Source organism: Pecten maximus, chromosome 2, assembly GCF_902652985.1.
Source record: "Pecten maximus chromosome 2, xPecMax1.1, whole genome shotgun sequence".
NCBI lineage: Eukaryota > Metazoa > Mollusca > Bivalvia > Pectinida > Pectinidae > Pecten > Pecten maximus.
This window is the reverse complement of record NC_047016.1, coordinates 1,083,372-1,107,449: the sequence shown is the minus strand read 5'-3', so window position 1 is coordinate 1,107,449 and position 24,078 is coordinate 1,083,372. Positions and strand designations below refer to the sequence as shown.

At 40.0% G+C, this 24,078-nt stretch overlaps 1 protein-coding gene across 1 annotated transcript in view; it reads right to left on the bottom strand.

The window, feature by feature from the left end:
• Positions 1-1,332: 1,332 nt before the first annotated feature.
• Positions 1,333-24,078, bottom strand: part of LOC117344219 (serine/threonine-protein kinase TNNI3K-like) — a 48,982-nt gene continuing 26,236 nt past the window's right edge. Inside the window, exons 16-23 of the mRNA XM_033906893.1 lie at positions 22,558-22,625; positions 22,152-22,309; positions 19,020-19,069; positions 18,292-18,424; positions 14,476-14,585; positions 13,879-14,099; positions 13,101-13,159; positions 1,333-10,717 (exon numbers count right to left, since the gene is read on the bottom strand). Coding sequence (XP_033762784.1) covers positions 10,539-10,717; positions 13,101-13,159; positions 13,879-14,099; positions 14,476-14,585; positions 18,292-18,424; positions 19,020-19,069; positions 22,152-22,309; positions 22,558-22,625 — 978 coding nt within the window. The 3' untranslated portion in view covers positions 1,333-10,538. The remainder of the gene's footprint in view (positions 10,718-13,100; positions 13,160-13,878; positions 14,100-14,475; positions 14,586-18,291; positions 18,425-19,019; positions 19,070-22,151; positions 22,310-22,557; positions 22,626-24,078) is intronic.

Below are 24,078 nucleotides of genomic sequence, written 5' to 3'. Positions count from 1 at the left end.
AACTTGTACCACTTACCTGTACCACATATTTACTTGTACCACTTACTTGTACCACTTACGTGTACCACTTACTTATACCACTTACTTGTACCACTTACTTGTACCACTTACTTATACCACTTACTTGTACCACTTACCTGTACCACTTACCTGTACCACTAACTTATACAACTTACTTGTACCACTTACTTATACCACTTACTTGTACCACTTACTTGTACCACTTACTTATACCACTTATGTGTACCACTTACCTGTACCACTTACCTGTACCACTAACTTATACAACTTACTTGTACCACTTACTTGTACCACTAACTTGTACCACTTACCTGTACCACTTACTTGTACCACTTACCTGTACCACTTACTTGTAACACTAACTTGTACCACTAACTTGTACCACTTACCTGTACCACTAACTTATACCACTTACTTGTACCACTTACTTATACCACTTACTTGTACCACTAACTTGTACCACTTACCTGTACCACTTACTTGTAACACTAACTTGTACCACTAACTTGTACCACTTACCTGTACCACTAACTTATACCACTTACTTGTACCACTTACCTGTACCACTTACTTGTACCACTAACTTGTACAACTTACTTGTACCACTTACTTGTACCACTTATTTGTACCACTTACTTGTACCACTTGTACCACTTACTTGCAATTGTGAATTATCTCTGTATCTTGCTTAGTTTTGTATATATACAGTATCATTAAATTGTGTTTTGAACTTAGCAGCTGTCTATCATCTTTCTGTTATTGTCATGTAACAGCTACCTGGTTGCGGAACAGTTTGCTTTTTATATCCTATAAGGATCACTGGAGGACAATTCCTAAGTAGCCTGATAGTGTTGAATTTCAATTCCAGTTGTTGTAGCCTGATGGTAAGACTGGCCACCAGACCCTAAGTTGTTTTGTTAAGAATTACCAAGCTAAATTCTAATACCAGATTATCTGCCCCTAGTTTGAAACTTAGAATCAGACATATCCTAGGGATCAAAATCATCAAGCTTAATTTTATTTATAATTTCAATATTCTAGAGACAGGGGGCCAGTCTACCTGATGGATGTTCAATTTCAATTCCAGTTGTTGTAGCATGAGAATATCTTCCATTTGCTTTTAGGCTGTCACTCAACTGCTTGGTAGTTCAGACCTTCTATTTGTATATTTTTGAATCATCACTATCTAAGATTTCTTCAGAAGTTTAAATATATCCATCACAATTTCCAAGAACTGATTATGTTTAAAAGAATAACCAAGCTTTATAAAAGAATGAATGTTGTAAATCAATGAAGAGACAAAGCCGCTGATTTAGAAGTCTACTTTTATTATGATTATCTCAATGTGTAACAAAATAAATATTTCATAGTGTACCTAATGTAAACATCTATAACATATCATCTACTGGGAAATTATTTCTCACTTTTTTTAAGCCAGTATTAGATTTTTCAAATAAGTCCATCAGTAACTTGCACATTAATAATCCATGTGATGAAGCATGCATCCGTCCCGTCACATCATTGGTTGTCACCCAAAGGTACACCCTTCCTGTCACATTATTGGTTGTCACCCCAAGGTACATCCTTCCCGTCACATTATTGGTTGTCACCCCAAGGTACGTCCTTCTCTTCACATTATTGGTTATCACCCCAAGGTACGTCCTCCCCATCACATTATTAGTTGTCACCCCAAGGTACGTCCTTCCCGTCACATTATTTGTTGTCACCCCAAGGTACATCCTTCCCGTCACATTCTTGGTTGTCATCCCCAAGGTTTGTCCTTCCTGTCACATTATTGGTTGTCACCCCAAGGTACATCCTCCCCTTCACATAATTGGTTGTCACCCCATGGTACGTCCTTCCCTTCACATTATTGGTTGTCACCCCAAGGTACGTCCTTCCTGTCACATTAGTGGTTGTCACCCCAAGGTACCTCTTTCCCGTCACATTATTGGTTGTCACCCCAAGGTACGTCCTTCCTGTCACATTATTTGTTGTCACCCCAAGGTACGTCCTTCCTGTCACATTATTTGTTGTCACCCCAAGGTACGTCCTTCCTGTCACATTATTGGTTGTCACCCCCAAGGTATGTCCTTCCTGTTACATTACTGGTTGTCACCCCAAGGTACGTCCTTCCTGTCACATTATTGGTTGTCACCCCAAGGTACGTCCTTCCTGTCACATTAGTGGTTGTCACCCCAAGGTACATCCTTCCCGTCACATTATTGGTTGTCACCCCAAGGTAAGTCCTTCCTGTCACATTATTGGTTGTCACCCCAAGGTATGTCCTTCCCTTCACATTATTGGTTGTCACCTCAAGGTTTGTCCTTCTTGTCACATTACTGGTTGTCACCGCAAGGTACCTCCTTCCCGTCACATTATTGGTTGTCACCCCAAGGTACGTCCTTCCTGTCACATTAGTGGTTGTCACCCCAAGGTACATCCTTCCCGTCACATTATTGGTTGTCACCCCAAGGTACATCCTTCCTGTCACATTAGTGGTTGTCACCCCAAGGTACGTCCTTCCTGTCACATTATTGGTTGTCACCCCAAGGTAGGTCCTTCCCTTCACATTATTGGTTGTCACCCCAAGGTACATCCTCCCCTTCACATTATTGGTTGTCACCCCATGGTACGTCCTTCCTGTCACATTATTGGTTGTCACCCCAAGGTACATCCTTCCTGTCACATTATTGGTTGTCACCGCAAGGTAGGTCCTTCCCTTCACATTATTGGTTGTCACCCCATGGTACGTCCTTCCTGTCACATTATTGGTTGTCACCCCAAGGTACATCCTTCCTGTCACATTATTGGTTGTCACCCCAAGGTAGATCCTTCCCTTCACATTATTGGTTGTCACCCCATGGTACGTCCTTCCTGTCACATTATTGGTTGTCACCCCAAGGTACATCCTCCCCTTCACATTATTGGTTGTCACCCCATGGTACGTCCTTCCTGTCACATTATTGGTTGTCACCCCAAGGTACATCCTTCCTGTCACATTATTGGTTGTCACCCCAAGGTAGGTCCTTCCCTTCACATTATTGGTTGTCACCCCAAGGTACATCCTCCCCTTCACATTATTGGTTGTCACCCCATGGTACGTCCTTCCTGTCACATTATTGGTTGTCACCCCTAGGTATGCCCTTTTCGTCACATTATTGGTTGTCACCCCAAGGTAGGTCCTTCCCTTCACATTATTGGTTGTCACCCCAAGGTACATCCTCCCCTTCACATTATTGGTTGTCACCCCATGGTACGTCCTTCCTGTCACATTATTGGTTGTCACCCCAAGGTATGCCCTTTTCGTCACATTATTGGTTGTCACCCCAAATTACATCCTTCCCTTCACATTATTGGTTGTCACCCCAAGGTACATCCTCCCTGTCACATTATGAGTTGTCACCCCAAGGTACGTCCTTCCTGTCACATTATTGGTTGTCACCCCAAGGTACATCCTCCCTGTCACATTATTGGTTGTCACCCCAAGGTACATCCTCCCTGTCACATTATGAGTTGTCACCCCAAGGTACATCCTCCCTGTCACATTATGAGTTGTCACCCCAAGGTACGTCCTTCCTGTCACATTATTGGTTGTCACCCCAAGGTACATCCTCCCTGTCACATTATTGGTTGTCACCCCAAGGTACATCCTCCCTGTCACATTATGAGTTGTCACCCCAAGGTACGTCCTTCCCTTCACATTATTGGTTGTCACCCCAAGGTACATCCTCCCTGTCACATTATTAGTTGTCATCCCAAGGTATGTCCTCCCTGTCACATTATTGGTTGTCACCCCAAGGTACATCCTCCCTTCACATTATTGGTTGTCACCCCAAGGTACGTCCTTCTTGTCACATTATTAGTTGTCACCCCAAGGTACGTCCTTCATGTCACATTATTAGTTGTCACCCCAAGGTATGCCCTTCATGTCACATTATTAGTTGTCACCCCAAGGTACATCCTCCCTGTCACATTATTAGTTGTCACCCCAAGGTACATCCTCCCTGTCACATTATTAGTTGTCACCCCAAGGTACGTCCTTCATGTCACATTATTAGTTGTCACCCCAAGGTACGTCCTTCCTGTCACATTATTGGTTGTCACCCCCAAGGTACGTCCTTCATGTCACATTATTGGTTGTCACCCCCAAGGTACGTCCTTCCTGTCACATTATTGATTGTCACCCCCAAGGTACGTCCTTCATGTCACATTATTGGTTGTCACCCCCAAGGTACGTCCTTCCTGTCACATTATTGGTTGTCACCCCAAGGTACGTCCTTCCTGTCACATTATTAGTTGTCACCCCAAGGTATGTCATTCCTGTCACATTATTGGTTGTCACCCCAAGGTTTGTCTTTCCAGTTGCATAGTTTTGTCAAAATTGCATTTAAACAATAAAATAATAGAATCGACAAATTAACAATAGGCCCAGAGGGCCTGCATCGCTCACCTGGATATTTCAGTAATTATGGCAAAATACTCTAATTCAATCTATATTTCAAATATTTTCCAACTATTGGGCCCCCTTTCTCCTGCCAAAAGGGTGTCACATTCTTCATTTATACAACATTCAACACTGCCAAATGATTCTCCAGACCAAATTTCATCAAAATCCATTTAGTTATTCAGGACAAGTAGCATTAAAAAAAACACCTTCATCCAAGGTGAACCAAAAACATTGTTAATAACAATATTATTAGAAAGGCCAATAACTCTGTAAGTTACAGTCGAATAATTCCCATTTTTCGAACTTGTCTGAGATCTTGTCGATCTATGGAAGCATAAAAAGGTTGAACAAACTTGATAATTGAGTTATAAGTTGATAATTACTCCAGTTATTGTGTTCACAAGGTTTAATAATGATATTATTACCATGGGCATTAACTCTGTAAGTTACAGATGAATAATTTCCATTTTTGAACTCGTCTGAGATCTTGCCAATATCTGACTGCATACAAAGTTTCATCAAACCTGGTGGATATTTACTCAAGTTATCGTGTTCACAAGGTAATTGTTGACGGACGGATAGATGGACAGACAGACGGACGGATGCCACGGTATAGCATAAGCTCACCTTGGTCCTTAGGACCAGGTGAGCTAAAAAACTATGTAAACATTAAATGAGTGCAAGCATTGTTCAATAAAAACACATTGTAAAACTAAGATCCACAAATATCAGATTCCAAAGGGATGTTAGTGCCCACCATCATAGGGTCTTTATTGATTAGGGTTAGGTTAGGGTTAGGGTAGGGTTAGGGGTTAGGGTAGGGTTATAGGGTTAGGTTAGGGTTATAGGGTTAGGTTAGGGTTAGGGTAGGGTTAGGGCTAGGGTTATGGTTAGGGTTACGGTTATCTCCTCATTCCCCTTAATCATCTGTTGTATTCAAGACAACACAGAATGACATTGATCAACAAATTCTTTCTATAAATTGCAACAACAGTTACAAAATCAAACACACACAACTGGGGACCAAGTGGTAAGGAATAGCAATGTGCAGTATTTACCAAAATCCAAAATTGCCTCCTGTCGGTTGTTTTTGAAATCATTCCAAAAATCTTTAAATTTGCTCCTCCAATCAGTTTTAAAATTGAACAAGTTTTAAATGGCACAAAAATATGAAATTTGATCAATTTTAGCTTCCAAGATGGCTGTCTGTCTTTTTATTTGTTAGTTCAATCTCAAAGTTGAACATGCACAACTAGGGACCAGGGGTAACCTACTAGGGACCAGGGGTAACCTACTAGGGACCAGGGGTAACCTACTAGGGACCAGGGGTAACCTACTAGGGACCTGGGGTAACCTACTAGGGACCAGGGGTAACCTACTAGGGACCAGGGGTAACCTACTAGGGACCAGGGGTAACCTACTAGGGACCAGCGGTAACCTACTAGGGACCAGGGGTAACCTACTAGGGACCAGGGGTAACCTACTAGGGACCAGAGGTAATCTACTAGGGACCAGGGGTAACCTACTAGGGACCAGGAGTAACCTACTAGTTACCAGGGGTAACCTACTAGGGACCTGGGGTAACCTACTAGTTACCAGGGGTAACCTACTAGGGACCTGGGGTAACCTACTAGGGACCTGGGGAAACCTACTAGGGACCAGGGGTAACCTACTAGGGACCAGCAGTAACCTACTAGGGACCAGGGGTAACCTACTAGTTACCAGGGGTAACCTACTAGGGACCTGGGGTAACCTACTAGGGACCAGGGGTAACCTACTAGGGACCAGGGGTAACCTACTAGTTACCAGGGGTAACCTACTAGGGACCAGGGGTAACCTACTAGTTACCAGGGGTAACCTACTAGGGACCTGGGGTAACCTACTAGGGACCAGGGGTAACCTACTAGGGACCTGGGGTAACCTACTAGGGACCAGGGGTAACCTACTAGGGACCAGGGGTAACCTACTAGTTACCAGGGGTAACCTACTAGGGACCAGAGGTAACCTACTAGGGACCTGGGGTAACCTACTAGGGACCAGGGGTAACCTACTAGGGACCAGGGGTAACCTACTAGGGACCAGCGGTAACCTACTAGGGACCAGGGGTAACCTACTAGGGACCTGGGGTAACCTACTAGGGACCAGGGGTAACCTACTAGGGACCAGGGGTAACCTACTAGGGACCAGCGGTAACCTACTAGGGACCTGGGGTAACCTACTTACCTACATGGAACTTTGACGATGATCTAATGATCAAGTCACTCTTGAGATGTGGAGATTAACAAGAATGGACAGGTGATGGTGGGAGAAGAGACTATCTGATAATGGTGGGCTAATAAAATACATTGCACATGCCTTAAATAAACTCTCACATGACATATAAAATTAAACTCTCACACACAACATAAAACTAAACTCTCGAGTAACATATAAAACTAAACTCAAGTGACATATAAAACTAAACTCTCACACTCCATATAAAACTAAACTCTCACACTCCATATAAAACTAAACTCTCACACTCCATATAAAACTAAACTCTCACACTCCTTATAAAACTAAACTCTCACACACTATATAAAACTAAACTCTCACACACTATATAAAACTAAACTCTCACACACCATATAAAACTAAACTCTCACACTCCATATATAAAACTAAACTCTCACACACCATATAAAACTAAACTCTCACACTCCATATAAAACTAAACTCTCACACTCCATATAAAACTAAACTCTCACACTCCATATAAAACTAAACTCTCACACTCCTTATAAAACTTAACTCTCACACACCATATAAAACTAAACTCTCACACTCCATATAAAACTTAACTCTCACACACCATATAAAACTAAACTCTCACACTCCATATAAAACCACTATCACACATTATATAATACCACAACCTAAAAAGCCAAACAAGACAACTTTCCCTTCCATCCTTCACACTAATGCGACTGTCATAGCACAACCATCAGTCATGGTGATCCAATGAAATCAATACAGCAAACAAGTCATTATTGTAAGGTTTCTGTTTCACATATAAACATAAATATTGATGAAAATATGTGTATGTATCAGGCATGGGGTAATTAAAAACGTAATTTAATGCATTACATTTTCCCAAGTAATTGAAAGTAATTTGTAATTCAAGGTAAATTTAATTACATGTAATGGTAATGTAATTCATTACATTACAAAATGCCTGACACCACCAATTATTTTTCAATTACATTTCAATTACATGTATATCACAACTGATTTTGAAGAGGGAAAAAGTTTATTTCAAAAGTACTACTAACAAAAGTTGTTGTAAATTATAAATCAAGTGAAATAGATATAAATGTACTATAATTATTAATAATGATCAACATGTATTATACATTTCTATCACACAAATGTATAAAACTACATGTTCAATACTGATGTATAATACACATTGTGTCATTTATAAATAGGCAGTATTATGTAATTTATGTTACCAGTTTAGTCTTTTGTCTACAATAAATTCTTTAACACAAAATGTAATGTGTAATTTAATTAATTACATTGGCAAAGTAAAGGTAATTCAATTAATGATATTTCAATTTTTTTAACGGTAATGGTAATGTTTATGCCATTTTCACAAAGTAACAGTAATTTAATTAATTACATTACCATGCAATTGAACCCATGTCTGGTATGTACATGTATATCAAACATTTATCATTTTTCATTTTATTACATCAATGAGCATTAATTTTTATAACAAATCATTATTTTTTCTTTGAATTTGTAACTGTGTTGAAAGTCATACAGTTTTCTTCCAATCTTTTTTCACAACACGCACACATGCACACATGCACACACAAACACACACTTGAGATATCAACAGATTTGTTTTCATTTTATATATATACCTAAATTGATAGTTCAATTCACACAGAAAGAGTTACACTTGATCACAAGGCACCAGATCACTATATAAGACAGGAGTGTCAGTCAATCCAAGACTACAGACAAACCAGGATTTAGGGATGATAGAACCACATAAACTTACATAAACTTACATAAAATTACATAAAATTACATTAAATCTCAGTTCTAAAAGATCAATGGCAGTGTCGTGCTACTTCAACTTCAACCTTGTGGAAGTGCTTTAAACATAGCTGTAATAATAGACTGGAACTATCCATTATTTTTATAAATCTTATTACCTATGCTAACATTCCATATTTACCATAAACAAAGGGCAATAACTCTGTTTAGACATAGAAAGATTTCAGCCTTTCTAAAAGATAATTAAAAAAAGCAATCTTGTAATATCACTGTTAATGAAATCATGCACTGATATATCTGGGATATCATACGTTATGAAATCATGCACTGATATATCTGGGATATCATACGTTATGAAATCATGCACGGATATATCTGGGATATCATACGTTATGAAATCATGCTCTGATATATCTGGGATATCATACGTTATGAAATCATGCACGGATATATCTGGGATATCATACGTTATGAAATCATGCTCTGATATATCTGGGATATCATACGTTATGAAATCATGCTCTGATATATCTGGGATATCATACGTTATGAAATCATGCTCTGATATATCTGGGATATCATACCTAATGAAATCATGCTCTGATATATCTGGGATATCATACGTTATGAAATCATGCTCTGATATATCTGGGATATCATACGTTATGAAATCATGCTCTGATATATCTGGGATATCATACCTAATGAAATCATGCTCTGATATATCTGGGATATCATACGTTATGAAATCATGCTCTGATATATCTGGGATATCATACGTTATGAAATCATGCTCTGATATATCATACCTTATGAAATCATGCTCTGATATATCTAGGATATCATACATTATGAAGTCATGCTCTGATATATCTGGGATATCATACAAGCTTTCACCAATTTCTTACTTTCGCATCAATAAGATTGCATAGCAAACATTTTTTGGACAAACACTGTTGATAAAGAATAAATTAAACTTCTCTAGATATGTGAAGTCTACACAGCTATGACTTATATCAGAACAATGAAAAATGCTATATTGTCATAGGTACAAATATGTCTCAACTACAATGAAATATCTAAATACTGTTTTTACAATATATACATGTATTTATCTTTATAATTAGTTATTACTGTAGTTAAAGAAAAGGCTGAACAACGATATACTTGTTCTTGTTACAAAACTGATTCTCTATGTTTGGGGACAGCATGAACAAGAGGTCAATGGGTCCCCTGGGTTCTGAAATATTTCAGTCAAGTGTGATTTCCTTATATAAACTTAAGTAAAGTTTACCCCCTCTCCAGAGAAAAACATGAGGGGCAAACATAAGAGCCCAGGGTAATAAAATTCACAATTTTGATACAGCACCCTAAAACCCTACTATTAAGGTATAGTATTTGATCCTACCTTATTTGGGTCTTGAGAAGATGATTTTTGAAATTTCAGTCAATTTGACCCTTTTTGCCCTTACCCTGAGGGGTGGGGACTAAATAATTAACACTTTTGGTTGAACTTTGGCCACGGAAGGTTTCTCCAAATTTTCAATGAAATTGGTTCAGGGGTTTCTGAGAAGTTGAAAATGTAAATTGTTTATGGACGGGCGATGGACAGACAGACAGAAGGACTGACAGACAGAAGGCAAACATCTCCTTTTTCAGACTAAAATCATCAACTTTCCTTGTGGAAAAACCAGCTGGCCTACATGTATGTAAGATAATCCATCATAGATAATCCATCATAGATAATAACTTAATGCATTTTATGAAAATAGTTAGTTTTGGCACATTTGCAGGTAACAGATCAAATGATTATGATGTCAGGACATTGTACCTGGGACACCCATCATCACACATGTAAATTAAATATAACACAATAAATTGTTTATACAACATCTGTAACAAGGTCACTTTTGTGTTATGTCTGACAAACTGCAGACAGCTTAATTCCCAAAATATCTCTTCTGTGGCTCAGGAAGTGATGTCACTGACAGAGGAAGTACTACTGGCTGGGGACTGTGGCTCAGGAAGTGATGTCACTGACAGAGGAAGTACTACTGGCTGGGGACTGTGACCGGAAGCCATTACAGAGGTTGTTAAGGACAGATGGGGTGAAGGGAGAGTCGGCCTTGGTTGGTGGTTCTGCTGGCGGCGCAATCGTCACAGGGATTTGTAAGGTACTCAGCGGGTCCGACACATAGCCTACAACACAAAATGTAACAGTCAACATAAAGATTGCCTCTATATAAGGTACTCAGTGGGTCCGACACATAGCCTACAACACAAAATATACTGTAACAGTAAACATAAAGATTACCTGTAAATAAAAGTCAAACTGTATATAAAAGTCCACCTGTTTAGGTCCCAATGTAACACGATTCACAGTCAACGATCACCTATGTAAGGGCCAACTGTTTTAGGTCCCAATGTAACACGATTCACAGTCAACGATCACCTATGTAAGGGCCAACTGTTTTAGGTCCCTATGTAACACGATTCACAGTCAACGATCACCTATGTAAGGGCCAACTGTTTTAGGTCCCAATGTAACACGATTCACAGTCAACAAATCACCTATGTAAGGGCCACGGGTCCCAATGTAACACGATTCACAGTCAACGATCACCTATGTAAGGGCCAACTGTTCTGGGTCCCAATGTAACACGATTCACAGTCAACGATCACCTATGTAAGGGCCAACTGTTTTAGGTCCCAATGTAACATGATTCACAGTCAATGATCCCTATGTAAGGGCCAACTGTTTTAGGTCCCAATGTAACATAATTCACAGTCAACGATCCCTATGTAAGGGCCAACTGTTCTGGGTCCCAATGTAACACGATTCACAGTCAACGATCACCTATGTAAGGGCCAACTGTTCTGGGTCCCAATGTAACACGATTCACAGTCAACGATCACCTATGTAAGGGCCAACTGTTTTAGGTCCCAATGTAACATGATTCACAGTCAAAGATCACCTATGTAAGGGCCAACTGTTCTGGGTCCCAATGTTACACGATTCAGTCAACAAATCACCTATGTAAGGGCCAACTGTTCTGGGTCCCAATGTAACATGATTGACAGTCAATGGTCACCTATGTAAGGGCCAACTGTTTTGGGTCCCAATGTAACACGATTCACAGTCAACGATCCCTATGTAAGGGCCAACTGTTTTAGGTCCCAATGTAACACGATCCACAGTCAACAAATCACCTATGTAAGGGCCACGGGTCCCAATGTAACACGATTCACAGTCAACGATCACCTATGTAAGGGCCACGGGTCCCAATGTAACATAATTCACAGTCATTGATCCCCTATGTAAGGGCCAACTGTTTTAGGTCCCAATGTTACACGATTCACAGTCAACGATCACCTATGTAAGGGCCAACTGTTCTGGGTCTCTATGTTACACGATTCACAGTCAACAAATCACCTATGTAAGTGCCAACTGTTTTAGGTCCCAATGTAACATAATTCACAGTCAACGATCCCTATGTAAGTGCCAACTGTTTTAGGTCCCAATGTAACACGATTCACAGTCAACGATCACCTATGTAAGTACCAACTGTTTTAGGTCCCAATGTAACACGATTCACAGTCAACGATCACCTATGTAAGTACCAACTGTTCTGGGTCTCTATGTTACACGATTCACAGTCAACGATCCCTATGTAAGGGCCAACTGTTCTGGGTCCCAATGTAACATAATTCACAGTCAACGATCACCTATGTAAGGGCCAACTGTTCTGGGTCTCTATGTTACACGATTCACAGTCAACGATCACCTATGTAAGGGCCAACTGTTCTGGGTCTCTATGTTACACGATTCACAGTCAATGATCACCTATGTAAGGGCCAACTGTTTTGGGTCCCAATGTAACATAATTCACAGTCAACGATCACCTATGTAAGGGCCAACTGTTTTAGGTCCCAATGTTACACGATTCACAGTCAACGATCACCTATGTAAGGGCCACCTGTTTCAGGTTCCAATGTAACACGATTCACAGTCAACGATCACCTATGTAAGGGCCACCTGTTTCAGGTTCCAATGTAACACGATTCACAGTCAACGATCACCTATGTAAGGGCCACCTGTTTCAGGTTCCAATGTAACACGATTCACAGTCAACTATCCCCTATGTAAGGGCCAACTGTTTTAGGTCCCAATGTAACACGATTCACAGTCAACGATCACCTATGTAAGGGCCAACTGTTCTGGGTCCCAATGTTACACGATTCACAGTCAACGATCACCTATGTAAGGGCCACCTGTTCTGGGTCCCAATGTTACACGATTCACAGTCAACGATCACCTATGTAAGGGCCACGGGTCCCAATGTAACACGATTCACAGTCAACGATCACCTATGTAAGGGCCACCTGTCTACTATGTACATAAATAAAGGCCACTGCTCCCATGAGTCACCTTTACAGACTGAATGTTTTGCTGTATTGAGAAGATTTTTCAACTCAAAACTTGAACTTTTACAGCAATAACATATTCTGTTACAATATTAACTGGCGGTGAGGGATAAAAGTACTTCCCAGATGGTAAAGTATTGGATAACTTCAGACTCACCATTCTTGTCTATCTGTGGGTACTGAAGACGTCGCTTCAGTTCATCATCGGGAACAACACTGTCAAAGAAAACTCAGCTTTAAACACAACAGATAGCTGTGTACAGAGAAAGGCAGACACATTCATATAGATATGCTTACTGGTTTGACTGTTATTTTGCAATTATGTGGCCCAAGCTCTGAATAAGTTAGTGTTAGTGGCCCTAACTCTGAACGTGTCTGTGTTTGTGGCCCTAACTCTGAACATGTCTGTGTTTGTGGCCCTAACTCTGAACATGTCTGTGTTTGTGGCCCTAACTCTGAACATGTCTGTGTTTGTGGCCCCAATTCTGAACATGTCTGTGTTTGCTTCCCTAACTCTGAACATGTCTGTGTTTGTGGCCCCAATTCTGAACATGTCTGTGTTTGTGGCCCTAACTCTGAACGTGTCTGTGTTTGTGGCCCCAATTCTGAACATGTCTGTGTTTGCTTCCCTTACTCTGAACATGTCTGTGTTTGCTTCCCTTACTCTGAACGTGTCTGTGTTTGTGGCCCTAACTCTGAACATGTCTGTGTTTGTGGCCCTAACACTGAACATGTCTGTGTTTGTGGCCCTAACTCTGAACATGTCTGTGTTTGTGGCCCTAACTCTGAACATGTCTGTGTTTGTGGCGCTAACTCTGAACATGTCTGTGTTTGTGGCCCTAACTCTGAACATGTCTGTGTTTGTGGCGCTAACTCTGAATGATCCCCTCAGTATCTTTGTCCCTGTATATATATGGTGATATTTGGTATGTTACCTGTGTCTGGTGGCTTCCTGTTCCCAGTGTGACCTAAGTGCTGTCACATGACCAGCGAGGGGCGGAGTGTCACGACCTTCCTCTCCTTCCTCCTCGTCTCTGATTGGTGAGAGTCGTGACACAAGGGACACACTGATCGGGGAGTTACTGAGGAGAGCAGCACCCTGAGACTGTTTACAATCCTCCAGAATAGTTACAATCTCTTTAAATTCAGGTCTATCCTGTAACCATGGAAATAGGACAACTCATACAGACATGGTATTACCCATTACTAAGCTTCATCTCCTGTAACCATGGAAATAGGACAACTCATACAGACATGGTATTATCCATTACTAACTTCATCTCCCGTAACCATGGAAATAGGACAACTCATACAGACATGGTATTATCCATTACTAACTTCATCTCCTGTAACCATGGAAATAGGACAACTCATACAGACATGGTATTACCCATTACTAACTTCATCTCCTGTAACCATGGAAATAGGACAACTCATACAGATATGGTATAATCATATTATCCATTACTAACTTCAATCCATGTTATTTAAAGAATTAGAATGATGATGATATGTATGAAAGAACAACCTACCTCTGCCGAGGCGTTCCAGCCGCGCTGAAGGATGGCCACCAGTGGTTTGGGGAAGGTAACTGCTATTGGTGGTCTCGTATTGTGGTAGGCCATCTCAGCTGCTGCAGCAGCTGCAAATAAGATGAATATTGAATCAGAAAGTTAAATAACGGACGAGGTGATGCAAAACTGTCCTTCTGTAACTACAACAGGTAAAAAATATGACATTACCATCTACCATAGAATCTATTATGTAAATATCACAACCAGAGAATGTAAAATGTGTATACCCTCACTTCTCTTCTGATGAAAATACAGCAAAATCCCAAAGTTTAAAACATTTTTTTTTTCAAATTTGACAGCACATCGATGATGTTTGATCCCAAAAGCACTGTCATGAAGTTTATCAGTATCCTATCAATATCTATATATACATTATAAAGTCATGTTAAAACTTATACTCTGTTTGTTTTTAAGTCTTTTTAATCAGGTCTCCTTGGGACTTTTGAGGACTTGATCAGTGTGTTCAATACTATTTACACACAAAAGTTCAAAAGTTCAAATGTTTACAGTTTGACATTGTCCACCTTAACTAGAACACTGACACGTCAGAAAGGGCCCCGCTATGTGTCTGACCCTTCAGGGTAAATGTAATAATTATTGTCAGTGTTTTTCCTGTCTATATAACTGGGTGCGCCAAACGACCCCATTCTCAATGCGTTTTAGCCTGATTTTTTCCCAAAATCAACTCGAAAATTCCCAATAATTTCAACCAATCAGAAACCTCCATTTGTTACCATGGCAACAGACGGTTTCATAAGTGGTACCATTGTGTTTGGCTTCCCTAAAAACCACTATGTACCAATTTTCACCGAAATCGAACAATATAGAAATTTCAACCAATCAGAAACCTCCATTTGTTACCATGGCAACAGACGGTTTCGTAAGTGGTACCAATTTTCACCGAAATCCTTCAACTCTTGTCAATAATTTGGCGCAAAAGAAAAAAACGGACAGACGGACGGACAGACAGACAGACAACCTGATTACTATAGGGCACCACATTTTCGATGCGGGGCCCTAATAAACCAGGTTATTTATTAAACAAAATTACAGTTAACCTGGTTATTGCTACAAATTAAAATCAATCAGGTTATAAGATTAACCAGGTTATAAGTACAAACTTCAATGGGAAATTTATATAATTAACCAGGTTATTAGTACAAACTACAATAAGTTATATAATATTATATTCAACTTAGGTTATTAGTATAGGAGCAGTTGATGGTGATATCACGTCGGAAAACTAAGTAAGCACAAACATTTCATGTTATTAGATGATTTGTGCTGAATAAAGCCTTTTGAATAATGATAGGATTACATTCCTTTTCTAAAAAAAAAAGTAAATGACAATTTTAGACCTTTTAAATCCTTCAAACGAATTTAAATTGTTGAAGCAATCAAAGTTTCCAATTGAGAACAAGATCCTTCATTGATAAGAAAATGTCAAAATTGTTTTGACTGCTAAAATCCAAAAGGGTCGATTACCTGGCATTTTGAAAGCCGACCCAGGATGACCTTGACCGTTGACCTTTGAACTTGTGACCTTGAACTATGAGTTTGATCATCTGTCAGTTAACTCTTGGTTTATTCTTACAACTTGCTAATCGAATTCAACAAAAAACCAGGAAAAAAGTAATGAATAAAAAGTGTATTCCTTACTATTTCTTCTTTCCTTCCAATGTTATTTAAAAAATTGAAATTGAAGTAGAGGAACACCTACCTCGCCGAGGCGTTCCAGCCGCGCTGAAGGATGCCACCAGGTTGGGGAAGGTTACTGTATTGGTGGTCTCGTAGTGGAGCCACTCAGCTGCTGCAGCGCTTGCAATAAGATGAATATTGAATCAAAAGTTAAATAACGGACGAGGTGATGCAAAAATGTCCTCTGTAACTACAAAGGTAAAAAATGACATTACCATCCCATAATTTTTAGCTATTTTACCAGAATAATCGAAATTCCCTCAATATTTCACATCAGAAATCAGCAAAATCAAGGTGAAAACGTTTATTTTAATTTGCGATGTCCTAAAAACCATGTACATTTCAGAAATCTAATCATATAATCAATCAATAAATACATTTTTAAATCATGTTAAAACTAACTCTGTTTGTGTTAGCATTTTAACCAGGCTCTTGGACTGTTGAGGACTTATCGTGTGTCAATACATAAACACACACAAAGTTCAAAAGTTCAAATGTTTACAGTTTGACATTGTCCACCTTAACTAGAACACTGACACGTCAGAAAGGGCCCCGCTATGTGTCTGACCCTTCAGGGTAAATGTAATAATTATTGTCAGTGTTTTTTCCTGTCTATATAACTGGGTGCGCCAAACGACCCCTTCTCAATGCGTTTTAGCCTGATTTTTTCCCAAAATCAACTCGAAATTCCCAATAATTTCAACCAATCAGAAACCTCCATTTGTTACCATGGCAACAGACGGTTTCATAGTGCTTGAAAAGCATTACATTAACTAGACTGTCCCATGATAATGATTCTAACCCTTCCCAATCCACCATGGATCCACTCACACCAAACAAAATAAATGCCCACCTATATGTAAAGACAATAGGCCCCTCCCCAATCACACTTTGAATCCTCTGCCAAACACAACACTAAGGACAAGTCAGTAGTTGATACTGGATACACATCCTAATTCTTACAAAGTTTTGGTACATGTAGGAGAAAATCCAGGCAAGACTCGGTCATAGTAAAGAGTCAAAATAGGACATTAAAAAAAATATGTAGGTGTACAACGTCATGTGTGGATGCCTCAATCCACAAGTTTATAAAACAGAGCTGTCAGTAATAATGTCACCACTGACAGATTGATAGATGGAAGACAGACAAGCTTGGGTCACAATGATCACATAACAGGTATAGACACAACATTCCTGTGTTAACATAATGCCTTGGTATACCTTACAATAGCTTGCCCCAAAAATGATTAAATAATTAACCAGGTTATTAGTACAAACTACAATAAGTTATATAATATTATATTCAACTTAGGTTATTAGTATAGGAGCAGTTGATGGTGAGATCACGTCGGAAAACTAAGTAAGCAACAAACATTTCATGTTATTAGATGATTTGTGCTGAATAAAGCCTTTTGAATAATGATAGGATTACATTCCTTTTCTAAAAAAAAAAGTAAATGACAATTTTAGACCTTTTAAATCCTTCAAACGAATTTAAATTGTTGAAGCAATCAAAGTTTCCAATTGAGAACAAGATCCTTCATTGATAAGAAAATGTCAAAATTGTTTTGACTGCTAAAATCCAAAAGGGTCGATTACCTGGCATTTTGAAGCCGACCCAGGATGACCTTGACCGTTGACCTTTGAACTTGTGACCTTGAACTATGAGTTTGATCATTCTGTCAGTTAACTCTTGGTTTATTTCTTGACAACTTTGCATAATCGAATAGTGAACAGTTAAAAACAACAAAGATCCAGTATTTTCATGTTAATGTTAAAATCCAATATGGCCGCCTAACAGCCATTTTGAATCCGATTTGCATGAAATACTACACATCTGATCTAGGATGCATGAGGAATCATCAGTTCCAATTTGATACAAATCCTTCATCTCCTTCAATCATTTTTGTGCAGAAGAAAAAAACCGGACAGACGGACGGACGGACAGACGGACGGACGGACGGACAGACAACTTGATTACTATAGGGCACCCGCATCTCTCAATGCGGGGCCCTAATAAGTGCCACATCACCAGCCAGAACCTACAGCAAAAAGAAGCGCTGTTTGCAGACCTACCAGGTTTGAGGTGGCCGAATGGCAGTTCTCCAGCAAGCAGTTCCCACAGACACAGGGAGTAGCTGAACATGTCTGCTTTTATACTGTACTTGGTACACTGTGTAAATATCTCGGGCGCCATCCAACGGAGATTCTGTAAATTAACATGTAATCTCCTCTTTAGACGTCCTTGTCAAGAGTTTTGATAATAAACTGATTTTTTAAGAATTTCTTTTTGGATATTCCAGATATATATAAATGTACAATAGTATCAATCTTTGTAGAACAGTCCAGCTCGGGTTACTAACATACTGATGGAACAGCCCAGCTCGGGTTACCAACATACTGATGGAACAGCCCAGCTCGGGTTACCAACATACTGATGGAACAGCCCAGCTCGGGTTACCAACATACTGATGGAACAGCCCAGCTCGGGTTACCAACATATTGATGGAACAGCCCAGCTCGGGTTACCAACATACTGATGGAACAGCCCAGCTCGGGTTACCAACATACTGATGGAACAGCCCAGCTCGGGTTACCAACATATTGATGGAACAGCCCAGCTCGGGTTACCAACATACTGATGGAACAGCCCAGCTCGGGTTACCAACATACTGATGGAACAGCCCAGCTCGGGTTACCAACATACTGATAATCTGATAATGAGTATCAATCTTAGTAGAACAGCCCAGCTCGGGTTACCAACATACTGATAATCTGATAATGATCTCGCATCCTATACTCACACCAGGTTGTTTTGTCATATTGTCCTCCAGGGATCGTAAAAATCTGGATTCTGGAACAAAACACATGTTTGTTTGAGAAGAGCATTTCATTAACTAGAACTGTCCCCATGATTAATGACTTATAACCCCTCCCCAATCCACCCTGATTCCCACTCCACCCCAAACACAAATAGAACTGCCCCCAGTATGAATGACTATAGCCCCTCCCCAATCCACACTGATTCCCACTCTGTCCCAAACACAAATAGAACAACTTCAGTATGTGATGACTGGATCAGCAATGTTTTACAAAGTTTGGATAAAATGTAGGAGAAGATATCCAGGCAAAACTCAGTCATAGCTAAAGAGTCAAAATAGGAAAATTAAAAAAAATAATGTAAGGTGTACAACGTCAGTGTATGATGACTACATCCACAGAGTTTGATAAAAATTGTAGGAGTTGTCTGTATAATGTCACACACTGACAGATCGATAGACTGACAGACAGACAAACACTGGGTACAATGATCAAATATAAACAGTTATAGGACACAAACATTCCCCTGATGCTACCATAATGCCTTATGTATACCCTTACCATAAGCTTTGCCCCAAAACATGATTGAATATTGAAATCTTGAGATCCAACCGGGATCTTGGCACTCACCATTAAATGATCTTCATTGGTTTTATGTAAGACTGATCTTTTCTACACTTTTACCTTCTATCATCTTATTCATTTGATTGACACACCCACATATGAAATTTAAGCAAGATCCAACAAGAACTTTCTAAGAAATAGTGAAAACAAATTTCAATTGTCAAAATCCAAAGTGGTCAACTAATCGTCATTTTTGGGTGGATGACAGTCAACCATTTTGTTTATCCAATCACTTGAAATCTAAAATTGCACAGACAAAATAAAGACTGAGGGTAACCAGCAAATGAAACATGAACAAGAGGCCCAGAGGGCCTGTATCGCTCACCTGGTTTCATGAGATATGAAACAAGAATGATGCTGAAGTATATTTGTCGCTGGTATTGATATGTCAATATACATGTATATCATAAGCATTTTATATGGGTACATGTACATTGGTTTTATTTTAATACTGAAAATTTCAAAAAGTGCATTAATCCGCGACCTCAGAGGGATGCTACCACACAAATGTGAGTGATATCCATTGCTTAGTTTCAGAGAAGAACTTGTTTAGACCAATTGACCCCTTTTGACCCTGACCTCTGCCCCCTTGGGGGTCAGCTCGTTCCTTTATGCAATTTTGAATCCCTACCCCAATAGGATGCTACAAGTCAAACCATTGCTTAGTTTCAGAGAATAAGTTGTTTAAATCAATTTAGCCAAATTGACCCCTTTTGGCCCCACCCCTCAGCCCCCTGGCGGCCCGGGTCAACCCCAACATTTTTACAATTTTGAATCCCCATCCCATAACCATGCTACCATACAAATGTGAGTAATATCCATTGCTAAGTTTCAGAGAAGAAGTTGTTTAAACAAATTGACCAATTTTTGCCCCGCCCCTCAGGCCCCTGGGGGGGTTAGCCCCATCATTTGTACAATTTTGAATCCCCATCCCATAGGGATGCTACCCGGGAAATATGAGCAAAATCCATTGCTTAGTTTCAGAGCAGAAGTCGTTTATTTCAATTTTGCAAAACTGACCCCTTTTGGCCCCGCCCCTTAGCCCCCAGGGGGGGTCGACCCCGTCATTTGTACAATTTCAAATTCTTACCCCAAGGTGATGCTACCAGGCAAATATGAGATATCCATAGCTTGGTTCCAGAGAAGAAGTCAATTATATGAATATAGCCCGATTGACCACATTTGGCCCCACCCCTCAGGCCCCTGGGGGTCAGCTCCATCATTTGTACAATTTTGAATCCCAACCCCATAGCGATGCTACCAGGCAAATATGAGCGACAGCCATTGCTCGGTTTCAGAGAAGAAGTCATTTATATCAATATAGCCAAATTGACCACATTCGGCCCCGCCCCTCAGGCCCCTGGGGGGTCAGCCCCATCATTTGTACAATTTTGAATCCCCACCCCATAGTGATGCTACCAGGCAAATATAAGCGATAGCCATTGCTTGGTTCCAGAGAAGAAGTTGTTTATATCAATATAGCCCAATTGACCACATTTGGCCCCGCCCCTCAGGCCCCTGGGGGTCAGCTCCATCATTTGTACAATTTTGAATCCCAACCCTAAAGTAATGCTACCAGGCAAATATGAGCGATATCCATTGTTCGGTTTCAGAGAAGAAGTCCGTATTATCAATATAGCTATATTGACCCATTTTGGCCCCGCCCCTCAGGCCCCTAGGGGGTCAGTCCCATCATTTGTACAATTTTGAATCCCCACCCCAAAGTGATGCTGCCAGGCAAATATGAGTGATATCCATTGCTCGGTTCCAGAGAAAAAGTCGTTAATATCAATATAGCTATATTGACCCATTTATGCCCCGCCCCTCAGGCCCCTAGGGGGTCAGCACCACCATTTGTACAATTTTGAGTCCCCACCTCATAGTGATGCTTCCGGGCAAATAGGAGCAATATCCTTTGCTCGGTTTCAGAGAAGAAGTTGTTTATATCAATATAGCCAAATTGACCCCTTTTGGCCCCGCCCTTCAGGCCCCTGGGGGGTCAGCCCCATCATTTGTACAATTTTGAGTCCCCTACCCATAGGGATGCTTCTGACCAAATTTGGTCAAATTCTGATCAGTGGTTATGAAGAAGAAGTCAATTGTTGACGGACGGACGGACGACGGACGGACGACGGACGACGGACGCCACGGTATGGCATAAGCTCACCTTGGTCCTTCGGACCAGGTGAGCTAATAATATACTTCTCAAGAAAAGTTGATAGCAACCTTCAACTGTCAAAATGAAAGATGTCTACCAGTTGGTCATTTTTCCCCACTAAGACTCAGAATGGTATGGTCACAACTGGGAATCATGGGAAACCTACATATTAAGTTTGAGAAAGAAATACAATTTTCAACTCTTAAAATCCAAGATGGCTGCTCTTCAGCCATTTTATCTTTCTAACAATACTCAAAACCGAATGAGCACAACTAGGGATCAGTAGGGCCACCTGTTGGCCATTTTATTTTTCTGATCAGACACAGTGTCATACCTCCAAAATCTGCCACAAGAGCATGTCCATTTTCATCGAGTAAGACGTTGTGGCTGTTGAGGTCGCGGTGTATGATTGGTTGAGGCAGTGTGTGGAGGTAGGCCATACCCCTGGCCATGTCTACAGCTATGGTCAGTTTGGAATGCAGATCTATAACTCTGGAAAGATGTGTTTAAATTCATTAATATTGGTCAAACTATACTGTAACCTCAGTCTTAATAATTAAGTAGCTTCAATAAATATATGTTATAAGGAGTTATCTCCCGTTGGTTCAGCTTTCAAGTATAATTTAACATGTTGAACTTATCACCCTTTGGTTCAGCTTTCCAGTATACTTTAACATGATGGAGTTAGGCCCCTTTAGTTCACAGAGTCACAGTATATATGGGAGAACCTGGTTAGTTACCTTTTTTGTTCATGAAGGATACTGAAGAGGGAGCCACCTGACACAAACTGAGTAACAATGGCAAATTGCTGAAAAGACACAATTAATAACAGTTTAAACAATAATTTTATACACCAAAGTAATATCTTTATAAAAAACATGTAGAGCTAAATCTATGCCATTTGAAAAGGGATGTGCTTCCCAAAAACACCCACACACAAAGTGTATAACAAACAGCCAAAACACACACACACAAAGTGTATCACATGAAGACAAAACACACATAGTGTATCACATACAGACAAAACACACACACACAAAAAGTATCACATACAGACAAAACACCCACACACAAAGTGTATCACATACAGACAAAACACACACACAAAGTGTATCACATAGACAAAACACACAAAGTGTATCACATACAGACAAAACACACAAAGTGTATCACATACAGACAAAACACACACACACAAAGTGTATCACATACAGACAAAACACCCACACACACAAAGTGTATCACATACAGACAAAACACCAACACAAAGTGTATCACATTCAGACAAAACTCACACACACAAAGTGTATCACATACAGACAAAACACCCACACACAAAGTGTATCACATACAGGCAAAACACACAAAGTGTATCACATACAGACAAAACACCAACACAAAGTGTATCACATTCAGACAAAACACACACACACACAAAGTGTATCACATACAGACAAAACACCAAAACACAAAGTGTATCACATACAGACAAAACACACAAAGTGTATCACATACAGACAAAACACCCACACACAACCTGGGACATATACAGACAAAACATCCACACACAAAGTGTATCACATACAGACAAAACACACACACACAAAGTGTATCACACACAGACAAAACACACACACACAAAGTGTATCACATACAGACGTAACACACACACACAAAGTGTATCACATACAGACAAAACACACACACACAAAGTGTATCACATACAGACAAAACACACAAAGTGTATCACATACAGACAAAACACACAAAGTGTATCACATACAGACAAAACACACAAAGTGTATCACATACAGGCAAAACTCACAAAGTGTATCACATACAGACAAAACACACACACACAAAGTGTATCATATACAGACAAAATACACAAATTGTATCACATACAGACAAAACACCCACACATAAAGTGTATCACATACAGACAAAACACCAACACAAAGTGTATCACATACAGACAAAATACACAAAGTGTATCACATACAGACAAAACACACACACACGAAGTGTATCACATACAGACAAAACACCAACACAAAGTGTATCACATACAGGCAAAACACACAAAGTGTATCACATACAGACAAAACACCCACACAAAAAGTGTATCACATACAGGCAAAACACACAAAGTGTATCACATACAGACAAAACACCCACACACAAAGTGTATCGCATACAGACAAAACATCCACACACAAAGTGTATCACATACAGACAAAACACCCACACACAAAGTGTAT